At 46.3% G+C, this 19,343-nt stretch overlaps 1 protein-coding gene across 4 annotated transcripts in view; it reads left to right on the top strand.

The window, feature by feature from the left end:
• LOC112237328 (lipopolysaccharide-responsive and beige-like anchor protein) overlaps window positions 1–19,343 on the top strand; it is a 338,807-nt gene that overhangs the window by 127,630 nt on the left and 191,834 nt on the right. For all 4 annotated transcript variants that reach the window (XM_042329672.1, XM_042329673.1, XM_042329670.1 and 1 more), the window contains exons 31-34: window positions 6,446–6,615; window positions 9,741–9,813; window positions 10,073–10,206; window positions 11,920–11,981. In XM_042329672.1, the coding sequence (XP_042185606.1) occupies window positions 6,446–6,615; window positions 9,741–9,813; window positions 10,073–10,206; window positions 11,920–11,981 (439 nt within the window). The remainder of the gene's footprint in view (window positions 1–6,445; window positions 6,616–9,740; window positions 9,814–10,072; window positions 10,207–11,919; window positions 11,982–19,343) is intronic.

The following is a 19,343-nucleotide window of genomic DNA, read 5'->3' as shown; positions in this document are numbered from 1 at the left end:
TCAGGTCTGGGCTCTGCTCTCCCCTGCTCCTCTCTCTCTCAGGTCTACTCTAATCTCTACCGTCTGTGTTCAGGTCTGGGCTCTGCTCTCCCCTGCTCCTCTCTCCCTCAGGTCTACTCTCTACCGTCTGTGTTCAGGTCTGGGCTCTGCTCTCCCCTGCTCCTCTATCTCTCAAGGCCTAATCTCTACCGTCTGTGTTCAGGTCTGGGCTCTGCTCTCCCCTGCGTCTTTCTCTCTCTTTCAGGTCTAATCTCTACCCTCTGTGTTCAGGTCTGGGCTCTGCTCTCCCTGCTCCTCTCTCTCTCAGGTCTACTCTAATCTCTACCGTCTGTGTTCAGGTCTGGGCTCTGCTCTCCCCTGCTCCTCTATCTCTCAAGGCCTAATCTCTACCGTCTGTGTTCAGGTCTGGGCTCTGCTCTCCCCTGCTCCTCTCTCACTCAGGTCTACTCTAATCTCTACCGTCTGTGTTCAGGTCTGGGCTCTGCTCTCCCCTGCTCCTCTCTCACTCAGGTCTACTCTAATCTCTACCGTCTGTGTTCAGGTCTGGGCTCTGCTCTCCCCTGCTCCTCTCTCACTCAGGTCTACTCTAATCTCTACCGTCTGTGTTCAGGTCTGGGCTCTGCTCTCCCCTACTCCTCTCTCACTCAGGTCTACTCTCTACCGTCTGTGTTCAGGTCTGGGCTCTGCTCTCCCCTGCTCCTCTATCTCTCAAGGCCTAATCTCTACCGTCTGTGTTCAGGTCTGGGCTCTGCTCTCCCCTGCTCCTCTATCTCTCAAGGCCTAATCTCTACCGTCTGTGTTCAGGTCTGGGCTCTGCTCTCCCCTGCTCCTCTCTCACTCAGGTCTACTCTAATCTCTACCGTCTGTGTTCAGGTCTGGGCTCTGCTCTCCCCTGCTCCTCTTTTATTCAGGTGTACTATAATCTCTACCGTCTGTGTGAGAATGCAGACTTCTAGCTTTTCATTTTCACTCAGATTGTAGGGAAATTCCATCAGAACATACCCAAACTGCATAAAAATGTAAGTGTATTTGAAATGGTTAAAATAGTATTTATTTTAGAGTTGAGTCATCTTTTAAGACAACAAATTAAAATGATTCTGACAATAATGAGAAAGAGACTTCTCTATGATATAAATGAATCTGATCACTCAAATGGTTCAGGATGGAGCTGGGACGATATAAACCTTTTGTTTGTTGACACCACCGATCACTTATCACAGGCATTTTGCTGATATCGTTCATGATGATAAGTAGCCTTTTCTAGAGAAATGTAAAGTTTGAAATTAAATAAGTTTGCTGAAATGAGTGGTTTGTTAATGGGACAATTAATGGTTACAACCATCAAACTAGTAATAGTAGTTTAAATTATATTTTTAAACTGTGGTGTACATGAATATTATAAAGCTATCGTTTTAGTTATTGTTATCACATCAATTAGAGGAATTTATCGCAACATGGAGTCTTGTCCCTGTCGCCCAGCTCTGCTCAGGTAGCTCATGCTCAAACACACAGCAGTAGTTCATCATAAAGTCCTGGACGTCTCAGTGACAGCGTTGCAGACAGACAGCCTGTGTAGACAGACAGACTGACACCTACGCCAAAACATGGGAACCAACCGGCCTTCCTCAATCCAAATAACTGGTCCCGGGGTTTCACATTTACGAGCGTGGAAAAAGCAGGATCTCCCAGATAAAAATGGCCAGGGTCAGAGGTGAAGTATCACTCTGATTTATTTACTAGGCAGAGAGATGGAGGCCCGGTCGGCTAGATTCTGCCGTACATACATTCGCCTCGGGGATATGTCCCTGTTATGACAGAATGTCCACAAATATTTGCTGATGCTAACCAGAGCCCCGGTAAACAGTCATCTACGGGAGGAAGAATAGCAGTGTGATTTACATGGCATGTTACAGCAGCAAATGTGGGTGTTAGTTTGACATTTGTGTTCGTAAGGCATTTTGAATTCTGTAAGTTGAACTTGCCACATACCTTTGTAAAGCAAAGACCGACCATGTTGAAAATGTGATGTTTTGTGGTAAGGAATTAAAAGTAAATGTATTGAGTGCAAATATCATAGCTATTTGCTCATTGGCACATGAACATACTGTGATCAACAAACAGCATACTGCCATGACAGAGATACTTGTCAGACCAGATAGATGACAGTGGGCCTCCTTGAATAGGAACCTTTAGTGTGATCCCCTGTCATACTGGGAGAGACATGGAGGGTGCTCCCATCTCTCCCTTCTTTCTCACCACCTCTCTCCACCTCTGCTGTCCTCAGGCCAGACACTACCGTCTTTCATCACTGATGTCACCAAGGCCAGGTCCAACCAGACGCTGTGACCAAAAGTCACAGGTAGAGCGTTGGAGGTTGGGGTTGTTGTGGGGGCATAAAGAACACAGGAGACATGATTCACATGTTCACATGCACAGTGAGAGGGGAGGGAGGGAGATCAAAGCCAGACTGCATGGGACACAGACAGACAGACAGCCGCTGGGGCCCCACCCCCACCCCCTTACATGAATAAGCCATAAGGATAAACAGGAGAGTAGGGGGGGGGGGGCTGCCTCTCTGGAGGGGGCAACAGTATGAGACATGCAGTTAGCGTTCATCTGGATATTTACTTCACTGTGTCCTGTTAAGCTTGTCTGTGGTGGGAATCTGATGCTAACCTCAACGTCCACTTGGGAATTAAAAATATAGTTCATCCCACTTAACAATTCCCATGTGGAGTCTGACTAATGGCCTGTTGTTCTTTTGCAGTTTGAACCATGTTTGAAAACACGGTACGTGAACATGTTTAGCGTGATGTGTTGGATGATTAAATAATTCACATACTCTGTACTATAGCCATCAGAAATGGTAGTGCCAGATATGTCTACTCTTAGTCATACCAGAAGGGAAAGGCCTATCCTGTAAACCTGGCTGGTCAGATACTGACTAGATTGGACGGGAGTCCCTAGTATCAGGGGTGGTGCTGATGTGAAGCACCCAGGGAGAGAGGTGTCGACAGCGGCAGGAGAGACCATGGTCTGGTTCTCTGCACTGGTCATGAGTAAGAGAAGCCAGGCTATGTCAAGCCCATGGGGAGGTGTGTGTGTAGTGGTACAGGGTTGGGGTTCGGTGTTAGGTTCCCCAGCAACTCAGGCCTTTAAATTATTCAGTTAGGTTATTAGCTACACTTATCGTTGAGCCCCACGCCCCTGTCGATTAATCAGCCGTCAGAGCAGGTGCTTGGCTGTTACTGTTAAACCCACGACCAGGAGAGGAGCTGGGAGAAGCAAAGCTCTGGGTTTCGGGTTGTCAGGGCCTGAATCATTTAGAGGTTTTAACCAATAACCGGGCTCGCCGCCTTGTAAACACAAGCAATTTCATTAATCTGTGCTATTCTAAAGAGTTGAATCGAGGAATGTGCTTACAGGCTGAAAGTGTGAGTGAGAAAGTGAGCGCCTGTGTATAAAGTTACTGCTTAGCAAGCTAGGGTCCTGGAGAGTCATCCCATTTGATTGTTCGATCTACAAATAGGTTTAGCGTAAAGCAGAATAGGATAGTTGTTACCAACCACTGCGAAGGGACAGCGGTGGGTTTTTTGACTGTGAGCCGAGGCTAATTAGCTAGCGTATTAATTCCTATTTCTTCTGTCCTTTACTGTTCAGAAGTAGGGCCATTAAGTAAGTGCCAAGGAGAACGTTTACGTTTTACAACCAAATAAAATGTCAATTTTTTAATGTAAAGGGCATGTTATAGAAGAGTCCTCTTTTTTAAATTTGTGATTTCACTTGGTTTTGAGAAAGTTACCCCCCCCCCCCACAACGCCATACACGTCTTTCGTTCTGCACTATATGGGCCACGTATTAACATTAGCAAAGGCTCCATAAACAAATCGGTCCCTTTAGAAATGGCAGAGCTCTGTGTAATGATGCCGGTCTTTTAGATGTTGCACCTATGAAACTGTGTCATTCCGAACTTTATCCGCACCGTTGTGGCACAAATCCAAGTCATTGGACCGAATATTCAATTTTTTTTGGAACCAAATCATCTGAAAGTATCTCAAATTGATTGTGAAGCCCAACAAAGTCACTTTCTAAATTATTTGGAAATGATGCACGAAAAAATGCTAATCTCGGTCCCATGACATAAATGGGATTTGTGCCACAAATGCTAAAGCGTTAGCATGTGTAAACAATGCCAAGGAAACTTAACCAAAGTATGGATTGCTGTCATACCTTGTCCATAGAATGCTTACAGGGTAAGGAAATCCATGTAATTTGGGTGAACTGCCCCTTTTTAAGTCATATTAATGTCACAGATTCAACATTTGAACTGCAGATGGTTATACAGTACCACAATTATAGAGCGGCCATATTGGCAATAAACCTGTGATATGCTTGAAAATAGCCAGCAGAAGTTGATTCCTGTTCAATGATGGATTGGAAGGAATTTACAATATACATTACGGACAGTAACCCTGTTCTAGAAATAAGACTACAACACCAAATAAGACAGCTACCATTGTGGAATACATTCATTTCATTTGAGAAATTGAGAAATTAGGCAACACACTCTTATCCAGAGGAACGTACAGTAAGTGCATTCAGCAGAAGTAGCTAAAACATTACCTGTATGTACTAAACAGTGTGTGTGAAGACAGTAGACTAAACCGTTGCTGGTATTTCTGCAGCCAGACTGTATCATCCTGCAGCATAGATCACAGCGGGGTCAGAACCAGTCAGTGTTTAACATCCAAAGTACCTTCAGCCTAATGTGTGTCATCTGCCGTCTTAAATCATCCAGGCCCTGCTTTGATACCAACGCCAGCTTTCTGTCTGCGGAGCTACTGAAGCCCAGTATACATACTCCTCTGTGTGTGTGTTTCTGTGTGCATGTGTGTGTTTCTGTGTGTGTGTGTTTCTCTCTCTCTCTGTGTGTGTGTGTGTGTGTGTGTGTGTGTTTGACCAGTAGGTAGTGATTAGGCCATGCTCCCTCTGTGTCAGCACTGATAAGAAGGCCCAGGTCTACTTTGATAGGGCCACTGGCCTGTCAGGAAGCCTAGTTTAAACTGACAGCTTTATCCAGACGCTGTTTCCGCTCTCTTCCTGTAAGGATGTTATTGATAGGAGAGCACCAGGTCTCCTACAGCACTGGCCCCTAGGGAGAGGGATACACTGGTACCAGTAACCTGTGACTCAAGTAGTACACCAGACCACTATATGTTACGTATGGCAGTACACTAGGACCCATACTGTAGAGATATAGTGATACAGCATGATACAGCATTGGTCAGGGAAAGGGGGGATACCTCGTCATGTGTCTTCCACGTTTAACCCAACCCCTCTGACTCAGAGAGGTGCATGGGGCCTGCCTTAACCTACACCAGACCACTGTGTTATGGATGGGGGTAGACCAGGACCTCCAACACTGGCCCATAGTATACAGTAGGGACCTTGAGGACAGGGATACAGTGTAAACACATAGGGTCATTATAACTTCTACGTACCTTCTATCTATTTGTAGACGTTCAAGAGTGTCCTGGAGTGCTTTTTAACCCAAAAAAAAACTCCCCCTAACAAATGCTCCAGCGGGACACAGAATGAATGGGCTTGCGGGCCGGATCCTGTCCGCGGGCCGCATGTTGCCCACCCCTAGTGTAACCTAAGGTATCCTAAGAGTAAAGTAGTTTACTACAGCTTCTGCTGTGGGTCTATGACCATGTCTGTTATCCATGTGTTTAAAACAATAGTAGAGGAGTAAAACCACTACAAAGGCTGTGTCCCAACTGGCTCTAAACAAATGGGATACATAGCAAGAACAATGTGCGGTAGCTTCTTTTCTTTGAGCTGTATTGTGTAAGAAAGAGGTTCATCTGCTGATACCTTTGAATGATCTATTCCTTCTAGCTGATCACCAAAATACATCAGATTTATTTATCAGGAATTCCTGCTTTTCTGTCGTGTGTGCTCCATTTGTCTCCGAGCCAGAATCCAGATTTGCCACATTTTGTTATGTTGTCGTGGTCACATCCCTAACAATGTATTGAAGATTTAATATTATTTGTAATGGTGGATGGGCCCACTTTCCGCTAATAAATCACAATGTTTACTGACTTACTGAGTGAGTGCTGCAGGGAGCCAATCGATTTCAGGCAAGATGGATGCAGCCATTACTGAATATTCTGTGTCAGGGAAATAGGCCTCTAATGACTCTACTGTCTAAATGGGATCCTGTACTGTTGTTTTCGCATGCTGCAGCCTGTGTCTTATCAATCACATCTCACTATGCATTATGCCTACTAAACTGACATCACTATTGTTTATATTCTAGAATGACAAAAGTTCTGTTCTTATGTCCTTAGTTAGTCAGATGTCTCAAGGAATGGATTTTATAATGTGTGTTTTAATAGTATTCAACACACATTTTCATATTTACTCTCATCTTTTACAGAAGCGTTCGGGTGGCGCCCAAGAAGGTGGGCGGGGCTCCGTCCCCAGGCTCCTCCACTCCTGTCCCATCAGCCACCGCTGCCGTGGCGGCTACCGGGACACCAGTCAACAACGTTGCCGTGGTTTCCACGGGCGATGCCTCCCAGAGCACCACCGCTGAGGCTGCAGCCGGTGAGTCCCAGACATTAGGAGGTATGTTAGGTGTCCCAGCAGTAAGGTTACCATGCTACGGAGACGGCACGTCAGAGCTGCATCGGAGAAGAAGTCAGTGACAATACCAATCATTCCAGCTAGCCCTGCCCAAGGAAAATACCTGTCAAAAAATACCTGTCTTTTGGTCTTTGCTTCATTAGGCCACTGTTGATACAGTCCCGAAATGTTTTGCTTGTCTGCAGTGAAGTTTTCAAGATATTGAACTTTCAAAATACACACAGTGTCACCATATGATGCGTTTTGCAGCTTATCTGACAGTAAAAGAGTCATCTTATCCTCTTCCTAAAACCTGTGTTGATACCACAGTCCCTAATCAGCCTCCTTAAGCCTTCGCAGTACTTCTATGTTAGGTTCCATAGATCAGTCCCTCAGTACAAGGCGGCAGGTAGCCTAGTGGTTAAGAACGTTGGGCCTGTAATCCCCGAGCCAGCTAGGTGAAAAATCTGCCGATGTGCCCTTGAGCAAGGCACTTAACCCTCATTGCTCATGTAAGTCACTCTGGATAAAAGCGTCTGCTAGATGACTAAAATGTAGGATAGTATTTCAGTGTGTCTTTCTGAATGTTCCCTCCACGCTGTGTAATCCAGTTAGCCTGGAACACAGCAGAGCAGGCAGACCGAGCAGCATTATTACAGGATTAGTGCGTTATCAGGGATCACTGTCAGACACTATATAGTACAGTACTCTGACTGCAGCCCTAATACGGACTTTTATTCTGTCTTAATGGGGTATTTATTTAGGTTTGGCTTAAATGTGCTGATGCCATGTTGACATTAGGTAAAGAAGGAGTGATATTCTGTGTGTCGTAGAACTAGGAATTATACAGTGTATATGAATGATAAAATATGCATAACAAGTTATAGATTAATGTATAAACTATATCAAGTCCACATTGTTTTCTATGCACCAGGCTCAGCTTAATAAAAGTGCTCAAATTTCTTTCAACTCAAGTAGAAGTCTTGTCTATTGAGTGGAGTAGGACTCCTTTAGTCCATGGTGAGAGTCGGTAAACACTGGGAAGAAGACCTATTGACATTTCCTTTCATGTTCTGTGTTTGTGTGTGTGTGTGTGTGTGTGTGTGTGTGTGTGTTTTAGGCGGGAAATGTTTGCGTAAGTGTGTGTGTGCAGTTTGAGAGGAGTGTGTGTGAAAGGCGGTGAGAGTGTGTGTGTGGGTTTAAGGGGGGCCAGTGGGAGGATTAATGGAGATAAGTTAATTTACTCCTCCACTGTTTGAAGGAGCTACTTCATGTCCACCGGGAGCCTCTCAGCGGGCCACACAGCACAGTGGTGCTTAAAGACGGGGCCCCGTGTCCACACACACACATTCCAGTCCACAGCCTGTCATTCCCTAAGAGTTATCCCCGCTCTGAGACCTTCCCTTACGGCTGGGAAAACAAGCCCACCGAACACCAGAGGATTCGCCTCCATGTATTCAGCCGGGCATTATGGAATTTATGGGCGACAGTGAAATAGAATTTATTGCCAGATCAATCAAACGTTGTGCATTGTAGACGTTATAGACTCGTGTGTCTCTGCCGCGAGGACGGTGTCGTAAAGCACCTGGAAGTCATTTCATGAATATGCGCCCAAAGCGATGAAAGCAAATGTGTTAATTAAAATAAGTCGACTTTTTTGCTTACTTTATAGAAATTAATTTTCACTATTTACCGGAACATTTTCAAATTGTTCAGTCCAATATCAGCTCAAAAGGCAAACGAATCCTGTATGCATAGTGGTGTGTAAAAGGAAAACCCTGCTAATATCCATGCTGGTTTGTAAAAAAAAATCTGCATGAATATTCCCTGATGAATGTAGCATTAATTAGGCCATACATGAACAAAATGATCTGTGCCCAAGTGGAAGGAAGCTGTACGGAGGCAGCTCTACATCATCCACTATCTAACACCAGACAATTACACTACACTTATCCCACACATACATACATCCACCCGTTCTGGAACATTAGAATGGAAACCCTCTGAAACCAGATTTATTGAGCCACTCGTTCCTTCAGTGCAGTAATGTATTGGTGTGGAGGAGGGCCAATGTATTGTCATATCCTGCTACCAGACTAGTAATGATACTAATACTGATAATGATACTGATACTAATAATGATACTAATAATGATACTAATAATGATACTGATAATGATAATGATACTAATAATGATACTGATAATGATGCTAATACTGATAATGATACTAATAATGATACTGATAAGGATACTAATACTAATAATTATACTGATGCTAATAATGATACTAATACTAATAATGATACTGATACTGATGCTAATAATGATACTGATACTAACACTAATAATGATACTGATACTATTAATGATACTGATACTAATAATGATACTGATACTAATAATGACACTGATACTAGTAATGATATTCATAACGATACTGCTACTAGTAATGATACTGATACTAATAATGATACTGATGCCAATAATGCTGATACTGATGCTAATAATGCTGTTACTGATGCTAATAATGCTGATACTGATGCTAATGATACTGATATTAATCATGATACTGATACTAATCATGATAAGAATAATGATACTGATGGTAATAATGATACTAATAATGATACTGATGCTAATAATGATACTGATACTAATAATGATACTGATAATGATGCAAATAATGATACTAATAATGATACCGATACCAATAATGATACTAATAACGATACTGATACTGATACTGATAATGATGCTAATAATGATACTAATAATGATACCGATACTAATAACGATACTGATACTGATAATGATGCTAATAATGATACAAATAATGATACTGATGCTAATAATGATACTGATAATGATACTAATAATGATACTGATGCTAATAATGAACCACTGGATTATCTCCAGAAACCACATTTATACTCTACTCCTTTCTTTATGTAGAAATGCATTGAGGTGGATGAGGGAGTGTGTGTGTGTGTGTGTGTGTGTGTGTGTGTGTGTGTGTGTGTGTGTGTGTGTGTGCTCTTCTGTTCGTGTGTGTCTACTGTCCTGTCTTGCTCCCAGACTAATAATGAGGCTCTCTGGTTTCTACCAGGATCAGCCAGCGCCAACCTGCCATCTGTCCCCACGCTGTCCCCAATGACCCGGGACACAGCCCCCAGTATGAGGTGATACGTCACTACACACACCACCTGAACACGAGAGTTCTCTCTCTCTCTCACACACACACATTCTTAATTTTTCTCTATTTGTGTTGTGATGTTAGACAATATTGTGGATTCTGTAGTGGTTTTAGCTGCTGCTTTGTGGATCAATTTCAGTTATAAAGTCTACTCTATGCATTTTTATATTCTATTCTACATATTTGCCTGGTGTAAATGTGTAATTTGCATGTGTTTGAATATGAGTGTCTAATCTTCCCCTCAGTATCTCAGAGAGGCTGGAGCATGCTCTGGATAAGGCTGCACCCCTACTGAGAGAGATCTTTGTGGACTTTGCCCCCTTCCTCTCTCGCACCCTCCTGGGTAGTCACGGACAGGAGCTCCTCATCGAGGGCACCAGTAAGTACCCGTCTAGAGAGCATCATGGACCACATGGATTCCCACACAAATCAAATGCATTTATAAAGCCCTCTTTACATTAGCAGATGTCACAAAGTGTCACACACACATACACACACACACACTACATTATTATGATATCGAACTCGTCTTTTCTATGGACCACTTATCTCAATAAAAGGTTTCTCTAGATTTCCAACCTGACTGTCAATGATCTGAGGGCTAAACCTACCATCCCACCCTCAGACACAGCCACACTAGTATACACACTGCAGAATTACAGGCCATTTCACACACTTCTTCATCTAAACAGCACAGGCCCTTTGGTAATGACATCAAGGCTGGTAAAGGCCTCAGTACAGTGGATCAGTTTTAACTAACTGATTGTTGCTGTGCTGCGGTACAGGGAGGGGAGGGGCGGGTCCTAGAGGCCTGGGTCAGGGGTCAGCCCACTAATGGGAGTGTTTGGGATGTCTACTGCCACCAAACAAAATGGAAAGTTGATTGATAGCTGCAGGGGGTGAGGGGGGTTAGGGATTTGTGTGTGTCTGGGAGTGTCTGGGAGTGTGGGGGATTATGTGTGTGTATCCATACATACGTGTGTGCGTTGGCGTGCACAGACCAGAGTAACTGAGAATGCAGAGGTCCCTTTTCCTCTCTGCACATGAAATGACCCCTGGCCACTCCACTGCCCCCACCCCCTGCCCCCTCTTCCCCTCAGACCTTCCACCACTATAGGATCAATGAGACATATGCTGAACCACGTCTCAGCCTGTAATACAAGGCCCAATATGTATTAGTTTACAGTAACATCATGTCCACTCATTAGGCCACATCAATACTACTCTGTCCCCACGCAGATGTCGCCGGATTAGGTACTTATGGTCAGATTGTGTGTGTGTGTGGGTTCATTGGAGCGTGCACACACTACTACACACGTCTACATTTTTACTGAAGAAGGCAGCCAAAATGGTTTTCATGGCAGTGAGCTTGTATTTTAGTTTAAACTTTCATTCTCTCCTTGTCTCTCTATCCCCCCTCTCTCTCCCTCTCTCCACGTCCTCTCTCTCTCCACGTCCTCTCTCTCTCTCTCTCCACGTCCCTCTCTCTCTCTCTCCACGTCCTCTCTCTCTCTCTCCACGTCCTCTCTCTCTCTCTCTCTCCACGTCCCTCTCTCTCTCTCCACGTCCTATCTCTCCCTCTCTCTCTCCACGTCCTCTCTCTCTCTCCACGTCCTATCTCTCTCCACGTCCTATCTCTCCCCTCTCTCTCTCCACGTCCTCTCTCGCTCTCTCCCTCTCTCTCCACGTCCTCTCTCTCTCCACGTCCCTCTCTCTCTCCACATCCTCTCTCTCTCCACATCCTCTCTCTCTCTCCACATCCTCTCTCTCTCTCCACGTCCCTCTCTCTCTCTCTCCACGTCCTCTCTCTCTCTCTCCACGTCCTCTCTCTCTCTCGCCACGTCCTCTCTCTCTCTCTCGCCACGTCTCTCTCTCTCTCTCTCCACGTCCTCTCTCTCTCTCCACGTCCTCTCTCTCTCTCGCCACGTCTCTCTCTCTCTCGCCACGTCCTCTCTCTCTCTCGCCACTCTCTCTCTCTCTCTCTCTCTCTCTCTCTCCACGTCCTCTCTCTCTCTCCACATCCTCTCTCTCTCTCCACATCCTCTCTCTCTCTCTCTCTCTCTCCCTCTCCACATCCTCTCTCTTTCTCCAGGTCTGATGTGTATGAAGTCCAGCAGTTCGGTGGTAGAGCTGGTCATGCTGCTCTGTTCTCAGGCAAGTCTTCCATCTTTGTCTCTTTACCTCCACCTCTCTCTTTCCTTCCCTCCCTCTCTCTCCCTCCTCTTCACCCCATCTGAGTTATCGTCCCTATCGTCCTCACCTTGAGTGCAGTAACTCCAGGATGGAGAGATGGAGGAACCATCTCTTCCTATCTCTCCTCCTCACCTCCCCTCAGGCCATTCCACAGTCACCCCAATCTCTCGTTCCCTTTCTCCAAACGAGAGAGAAGGCATCTTTAATGACCGCTGATATTGGCATTAAGGTCAAGGGTTCCCGACCTGTCCGTCCACCTTTGACCCTGGTGGCCCTCAGCGTTCCTCTGTGGCTGGGGCCAACCTGATGAAGAGGGGAAATGCTGCTTTGCATTGATTCCGGTTAGCAGCCTCCCCTTCTGTTTGGTTGTGTTTTGTGTCCAAGTTTATTTAGTGCGGCGCTGATGGAGTATTCATGAATACAGATGAAGGAATCATAGCAGGTGTGGTGCAGCAGTAGATCAATGGGTTGGGTGTCAATAAACTGGAGATAGATCACACAGCTAATGGTGGGGAGCAGGGATCAGGGAGAGGCCATGGTCTGCTGGTCCTGACTGGACATTTACATGTATTAATACACCGCACACACACTCAGGCAGGCACACACACACACACACACACACACACAGGTAAGCGCACACACGCATGCTCTCACACACACACACACACACACACACACACACACACACACCTGTAAACACATACACACAAGTACACAGAAATACACAAACACACATACAAACACCCCCACACCCACACACAGTGTGTTACACACACATACAAACACCCCCACACAGTGTGTTACACATGGATGAGAGACACACCTCGTACATAATCACAAACATACTATTTCCTTATTGGCTTGTAAGAACACATACGCTGCTCCTATACAGACAAGTACCCAACCAAATGCACTCACACCCCCACAGTGCAGAGACACACTCACACCCCCACAGTGCAGAGACACACACACACCACCAAAGATGCAGGATAATAACTGTTTCCCTGCTGGGCCTGGTTTGTTAGCAGAAGAGGGGTTTCCTATTTAAAACACCACAAAAAAACAGAAAACACAATTGATTAATGGCACCTCTCTCTCAGACCGCACTGCGCTTTTTTTTAATCTGTTTTATTTTAAAAAGAAACACCGCCTTTCATCTGCCTTTTTCCTCCTCCTCCCCTTTTCCTCCCCTCCTCCTCCCCTTTTCCTCCCCTCCTCCTCCCCTCCATCCCATTTACTTCCCATTATTCACTTCACTTGTTCTCCAAAAGAGAGGTAATCTAGAGAGATTACACATCCGTTCTGGTGTCACCGGGGCAGTGTGGATGTGGGATAGCGGGGCGCGGGGACGTCGGGGAGGGGAAGTGAACCCTAGTGGTCCTGGAGAGAGGGAGGGAGTGGAGAATAAATGACATGCTCTAATGCCCCTATTTGTCATATCTGTCAGGGTGTTGTTTAATGCTAATATAATCAAAGGCAGAATCTGGTGATTGCCGACCGAGAGAAAGAGGGCCCCTGGCCCCCAGTCCCACTGGTCTCTCTCTCTCTTTCTCTCTGAAGCATTATGACTTTCTCTCTCTCTCTATGGGAAAAGCGAACGGTCCAAGATGGCGTTGATTGCTTCAGTAAATCATCCAACCAAATTCTCTCACAGCCGAAGCAAATGTAATTGTGTTGTTGTGTAGATGGGAGGGGGGTGTTGGGGAGTATGGTGATATGATCTACCTTGATGAGGAGAGAGAGGGACCGGGGCTCAGAGAGAGAGAGGGACCGGGGCTCAGAGAGGGAGAGAGAGCGAGAGAGGGACCGGGTCTCGGGGAGAGAGAGAGTGACCGAGGCTCAGAGAGAGAGAGAGGGACCGGGGCTCAGAGAGAGAACAAGATCTGTTTTTCTTCCCTGGGTTAAATTCCATCTTCCAGCCAGACTTGTGTTGTGGCGATAATTACATTTTTCCCTGTGATTTGCGTGCACCTCTGTTTCCCCTCTCTCTCTCTGACTGGGAAAGTGAGAGAAACAAGGAAAGAAAGGCAGGGAGTGATTGATGATGTTATGTAGCCCAGCTGAAGGGCCCTCTGGCACAGGAAATGCTCTTGAACCCCACAGGAAGTGCTTCAATCGGCGGCCATCTTGAGAATGTAGACCCTAGCGTTGGTCTGCGAGCCCCAAGCATTGGTCTGCGATAGGAGGAGATTGAGATGATTTTGATTGATTTGTCTCTCGTCTCTCTTCCCCACCCTCCTCCTCTCACTTCATCCCTCTCATCCAAGATGGCGCGATGCGATAGCTATCGTGTCTGAAATGTTTTATTATTTTCCTGAGGGGTTGAGATGGAGTGGGACCGGGGTCAGAGGTCGAGAGGCTAGGGGCCACAGAGGAGTTTTTAATCACGCCTCGTATGAGACATACAACACAGGGCCACTTCAGCCTGGCATTGAGGAGGGGATACTAAACCACTGTTTGATAGGACCCCGTCTGTTAAGAACGCTACTCTACCCAATTAAAGATCCATTTTGATCTGAGATCAGAGACATTAATGTCAGAGATGTTATTGCTTCATTGCTTGGTCTCTTGTGGTTGTATTGATCAGCATATACAAAGTGATAGAATAATGGCGTGGTCGTGTGGTTTCATAAACATGGCTTGAACTCTACCTAGTGATAGATCCAGCATTTCTCTCTCTAGGATGACGTGTAGATGTAGTATCCTGTAACGTAGGTCCAGTTGTTGTTTACAAGGTTGTTGATTAAAGAAGGCATTTCATTTGGCTGTTTAATGTTTCAATTAACTCATTGGTTTTCTGGCATCCGTGGGCTTTTTAGTAAGTCGGCCAGAAATGTTATTTTCATTGGGATGACAATCTAACTTTGGGTTGATGAGGAACTGCATCCACGCTCATTGTTAGTCGAATCCTTTGGACTAAAAGGAGGGATGGAAGAGAGATGGTTTATCTCTGATCCAGCTCCCCAAGCGGAGTATCAAGACATCCTGTTCCTCTCAGGTAATTGCTTGCGATGGATCCTTCAAAGCTGATACTTGTTGGGTATTACGTGACTATCATCTCTGAGATTTTGTCAGTCCGAGCTCACCGCTCTCTCCTCAAGGCCTCTCCCCTCACCGACAACGGCCTTAATTCGCCGTGACAGGCTCTCTCCATGACAACGAACAGTGGCCTAGCTTCTCTCTGTCACCATGTCGGATCTACAGCCTTCAAAGGTGCATCACTTAAAAAGGTTTCCATCCACAACACTGATAAGTAGATAATGCTGACTCAGTTAAAGGTCTGTCTGCGTGTGTGTCTGCGTGTGTGTCTGCGTGTGTGTGTGTGTCTGTGAGCATGCATGTGCTAAGCTAGTCTCCTCCACTCTCCACTTTGATAAATCATCTCATTGGATACAGGACAGTCCACTATCAGAGAGGCGTCTGTCAAATAAATCAGCCAGCAGCGCTGTCTGTATCCTGTATGTCACTGGTTATTGTCTGAACAGTCTGTCAGGACATCCAACCTTACAGCACTTATCACTACATCCCTCCTGTACATAGAGAGGTGTGGAGGGAGGAGTCCACTACAGTCCTGTACATAGAGAGGTGTGGAGGGAGGAGTCAACTACCATCCTGTACATAGAGAGGTGTGGAGGGAGGAGTCAACTACCGTCCTGTACATAGAGAGGTGTGGAGGGAGGAGTCCACTACAGTCCTGTACATAGAGAGGTGTGGAGGGAGGAGTCAACTACCATCCTGTACATAGAGAGGTGTGGAGGGAGGAGTCCACTACAGTCCTGTACATAGAGAGGTGTGGAGGGAGGAGTCAACTACCATCCTGTACATAGAGAGGTGTGGAGGGAGGAGTCAACTACCATCCTGTACATAGAGAGGTGTGGAGGGAGGAGTCCACTACAGTCCTGTACATAGAGAGGTGTGGAGGGAGGAGTCAACTACCATCCTGTACATAGAGAGGTGTGGAGGGAGGAGTCAACTACCATCCTGTACATAGAGAGGTGTGGAGGGAGGAGTCAACTACCATCCTGTACATAGAGAGGTGTGGAGGGAGGAGTCAACTACCATCCTGTACATAGAGAGGTGTGGAGGGAGGAGTCAACTACCATCCTGTACATAGAGGGGTGTGGAGGGAGGAGTCAACTACCATCCTGTACATAGAGAGGTGTGGAGGGAGGAGTCAACTACCATCCTGTACATAGAGGGGTGTGGAGGGAGGAGTCAACTACCATCCTGTACATAGAGAGGTGTGGAGGGAGGAGTCAACTACCATCCTGTACATAGAGAGGTGGGGGAGGCAACTACAAAGGTGTACATTGAGAGAAGGTGGTGGGGGAGGAGGGTGGGCAGGAGTGTACAATTATTGGTAACATGATTGCATATGTACGACTGTACTCATGTACAAATTAAGTTATGTTTAGGCTTTTGTGCAAGACTGTGTCGGCGTAGAGGTCACTGCTAGAGCGGCAGGTAGCCTAGAGGGTTAATAGCATTGGGCCAGTAACCGAAAGGTTGTTGGTTTAAATCCCAGAGCCGACCAGGTGAAAGATGTGCTGATGTGCCCATGACCAAGGCTCTTAATGCTAATTGCTCTTGTAAATTCCTCTGGATAAGTGTCTGCTAAATGACTCAAATGTAAATGCTGTGTAAGGCAGTACAATTTTCTTTCTACATTTCACCATGTACACAAGCTGACAAGCAGAGACACTGATATGAGAACGAGAGCGAGGCAAGTACATTCCGAACCCCTATGAGTTTGGAACCTGGAAGGTAAGATAACACTATATTAATGGTGCCTGTCAGTCTCCACTCTGCATGTCAGGTAAAAAAAATCCTTTATTTGAAACAGGATTATGTTCACGTATAAATAATCCCAATTTACGCTCGCCGTTTTGCACCCCCCCGAGCCTGAGCAGACTCACAGTAAAACAGCCTGGTGCCAAATTAAAATCCGCTCAATTTTAGGAGGTCCCCCTGGCCACTAGGCCCCTCTTCCTGTCAGGAAGGGTCCCCCTCTAGCTGCATAGCTCACATCAGCAGGGTGCCGCAAGAATGAAGTGCCGGTTGGTGTTACTGTTTTCACTCCTCCGAGCCAGGAGAGTACCTTTCAGACTGTCTAAGCCTGATATTACCCCTCTCCTCTGAGCCAGGAGAGTACCTTTCAGACTGTCTAAGCCTGATATTACCCCTCTCCTCCGAGCCAGGAGAGTACCTTTCAGACTGTCTAAGCCTGATATTACCCCTCTCCTCCCAGATAGGAGAGTACCTTTCAGACTGTCTAAGCCTGATATTACCCCTCTCCTCCCAGCCAGGAGAGTACCTTTCAGACTGTCTAAGCCTGATATTACCCCTCTCCTCTGAGCCAGGAGAGTACCTTTCAGACTGTCTAAGCCTGATATTACTGTCTAAGCCCCTCTCCTCCGAGCCAGGAGAGTACCTTTCAGACTGTCTAAGCCTGATATTACCCCTCTCCTCCCAGATAGGAGAGTACCTTTCAGACTGTCTAAGCCTGATATTACCCCTCTCCTCCCAGCCAGGAGAGTACCTTTCAGACTGTCTAAGCCTGATATTACCCCTCTCCTCCCAGATAGGAGAGTACCTTTCAGACTGTCTAAGCCTGATATTACCCCCTCTCCTCCCAGATAGGAGAGTACCTTTCACTGTCTAAGACTGTCTAAGCCTGATATTACCCCTCTCCTCCCAGCCAGGAGAGTACCTTTCAGACTGTCTAAGCCTGATATTACCCCTCTCCTCCCAGACAGGAGAGTACCTTTCAGACTGTCTAAGCCTGATATTAGCCCCCTCTCCTCTGAGCCAGGAGAGTACCTTTCAGACTGTCTAAGCCTGATATTACCCCTCTCCTCCGAGCCAGGAGAGTACCTTTCAGACTGTCTAAGCCTGATATTACCCCTCTCCTCCCAGATAGGAGAGTACCTTTCAGACTGTCTAAGCCTGATATTACCCCTCTCCTCCCAGCCAGGAGAGTACCTTTCAGACTGTCTAAGCCTGATATTACCCCTCTCCTCCCAGACAGGAGAGTACCTTTCAGGCTGTCTAAGCCTGATATTACCCCTCTCCTCCCAGATAGGAGAGTACCTTTCAGACTGTCTAAGCCTGATATTACCCCTCTCCTCCCAGCCAGGAGAGTACCTTTCAGACTGTCTAAGCCTGATATTACCCCTCTCCTCCCAGACAGGAGAGTACCTTTCAGACTGTCTAAGCCTGATATTACCCCTCTCCTCCCAGACAGGAGAGTAACTTTCAGACTGTCTAAGCCTGATATTACCCCTCTCCTCCCAGCCAGGAGAGTACCTTTCAGACTGTCTAAGCCTGATATTACCCCTCTCCTCCCAGACAGGAGAGTACCTTTCAGACTGTCTAAGCCTGATATTACCCCTCTCCTCCCAGCCAGGAGAGTACCTTTCAGACTGTCTAAGCCTGATATTACCCCTCTCCTCCCAGCCAGGAGAGTACCTTTCAGACTGTCTAAGCCTGATATTACCCCTCTCCTCCCAGATAGGAGAGTACCTTTCAGACTGTCTAAGCCTGATATTACCCCTCTCCTCCCAGCCAGGAGAGTACCTTTCAGACTGTCTAAGCCTGATATTACCCCTCTCCTCCCAGATAGGAGAGTACCTTTCAGACTGTCTAAGCCTGATATTACCCCTCTCCTCTGAGCCAGGAGAGTACCTTTCAGACTGTCTAAGCCTGATATTACCCCTCTCTGACCAGACAGGAGAGTACCTTTCAGACTGTCTAAGCCTGATATTACCCCTCTCTGACCAGACAGGAGAGTACCTTTCAGACTGTCTAAGCCTGATATTACCCCTCTCCTCCGAGCCAGGAGAGTACCTTTCAGACTGTCTAAGCCTGATATTACCCCTCTCCTCTGAGCCAGGAGAGTACCTTTCAGACTGTCTAAGCCTGATATTACCCCTCTCCTCCCAGCCAGGAGAGTACCTTTCAGACTGTCTAAGCCTGATATTACCCCTCTCTGACCAGACAGGAGAGTACCTTTCAGACTGTCTAAGCCTGATATTACCCCTCTCCTCCCAGATAGGAGAGTACCTTTCAGACTATCTAAGCCTGATATTACCCCTCTCCTCCGAGCCAGGAGAGTACCTTTCAAAGACTGTCTAAGCCTGATATTACCCCTCTCTGACCAGACAGTACCTTTCAGACTGTCTAAGCCTGATATTAGAGCCAGGAGAGTACCTTTCAGACTGTCTAAGCCTGATATTACCCCTCTCCTCCGAGCCAGGAGAGTACCATTTCAAAGACTGTCTAAGCCTGATATTACCCCTCTCTGACCAGACAGGAGAGTACCTT

The sequence above is a fragment of the Oncorhynchus tshawytscha genome, linkage group LG11, assembly GCF_018296145.1.
Source record: "Oncorhynchus tshawytscha isolate Ot180627B linkage group LG11, Otsh_v2.0, whole genome shotgun sequence".
Classification (NCBI taxonomy): Eukaryota; Metazoa; Chordata; class Actinopteri; order Salmoniformes; family Salmonidae; genus Oncorhynchus; species Oncorhynchus tshawytscha.
This window is presented reverse-complemented; position numbering and strand designations above follow the sequence as displayed.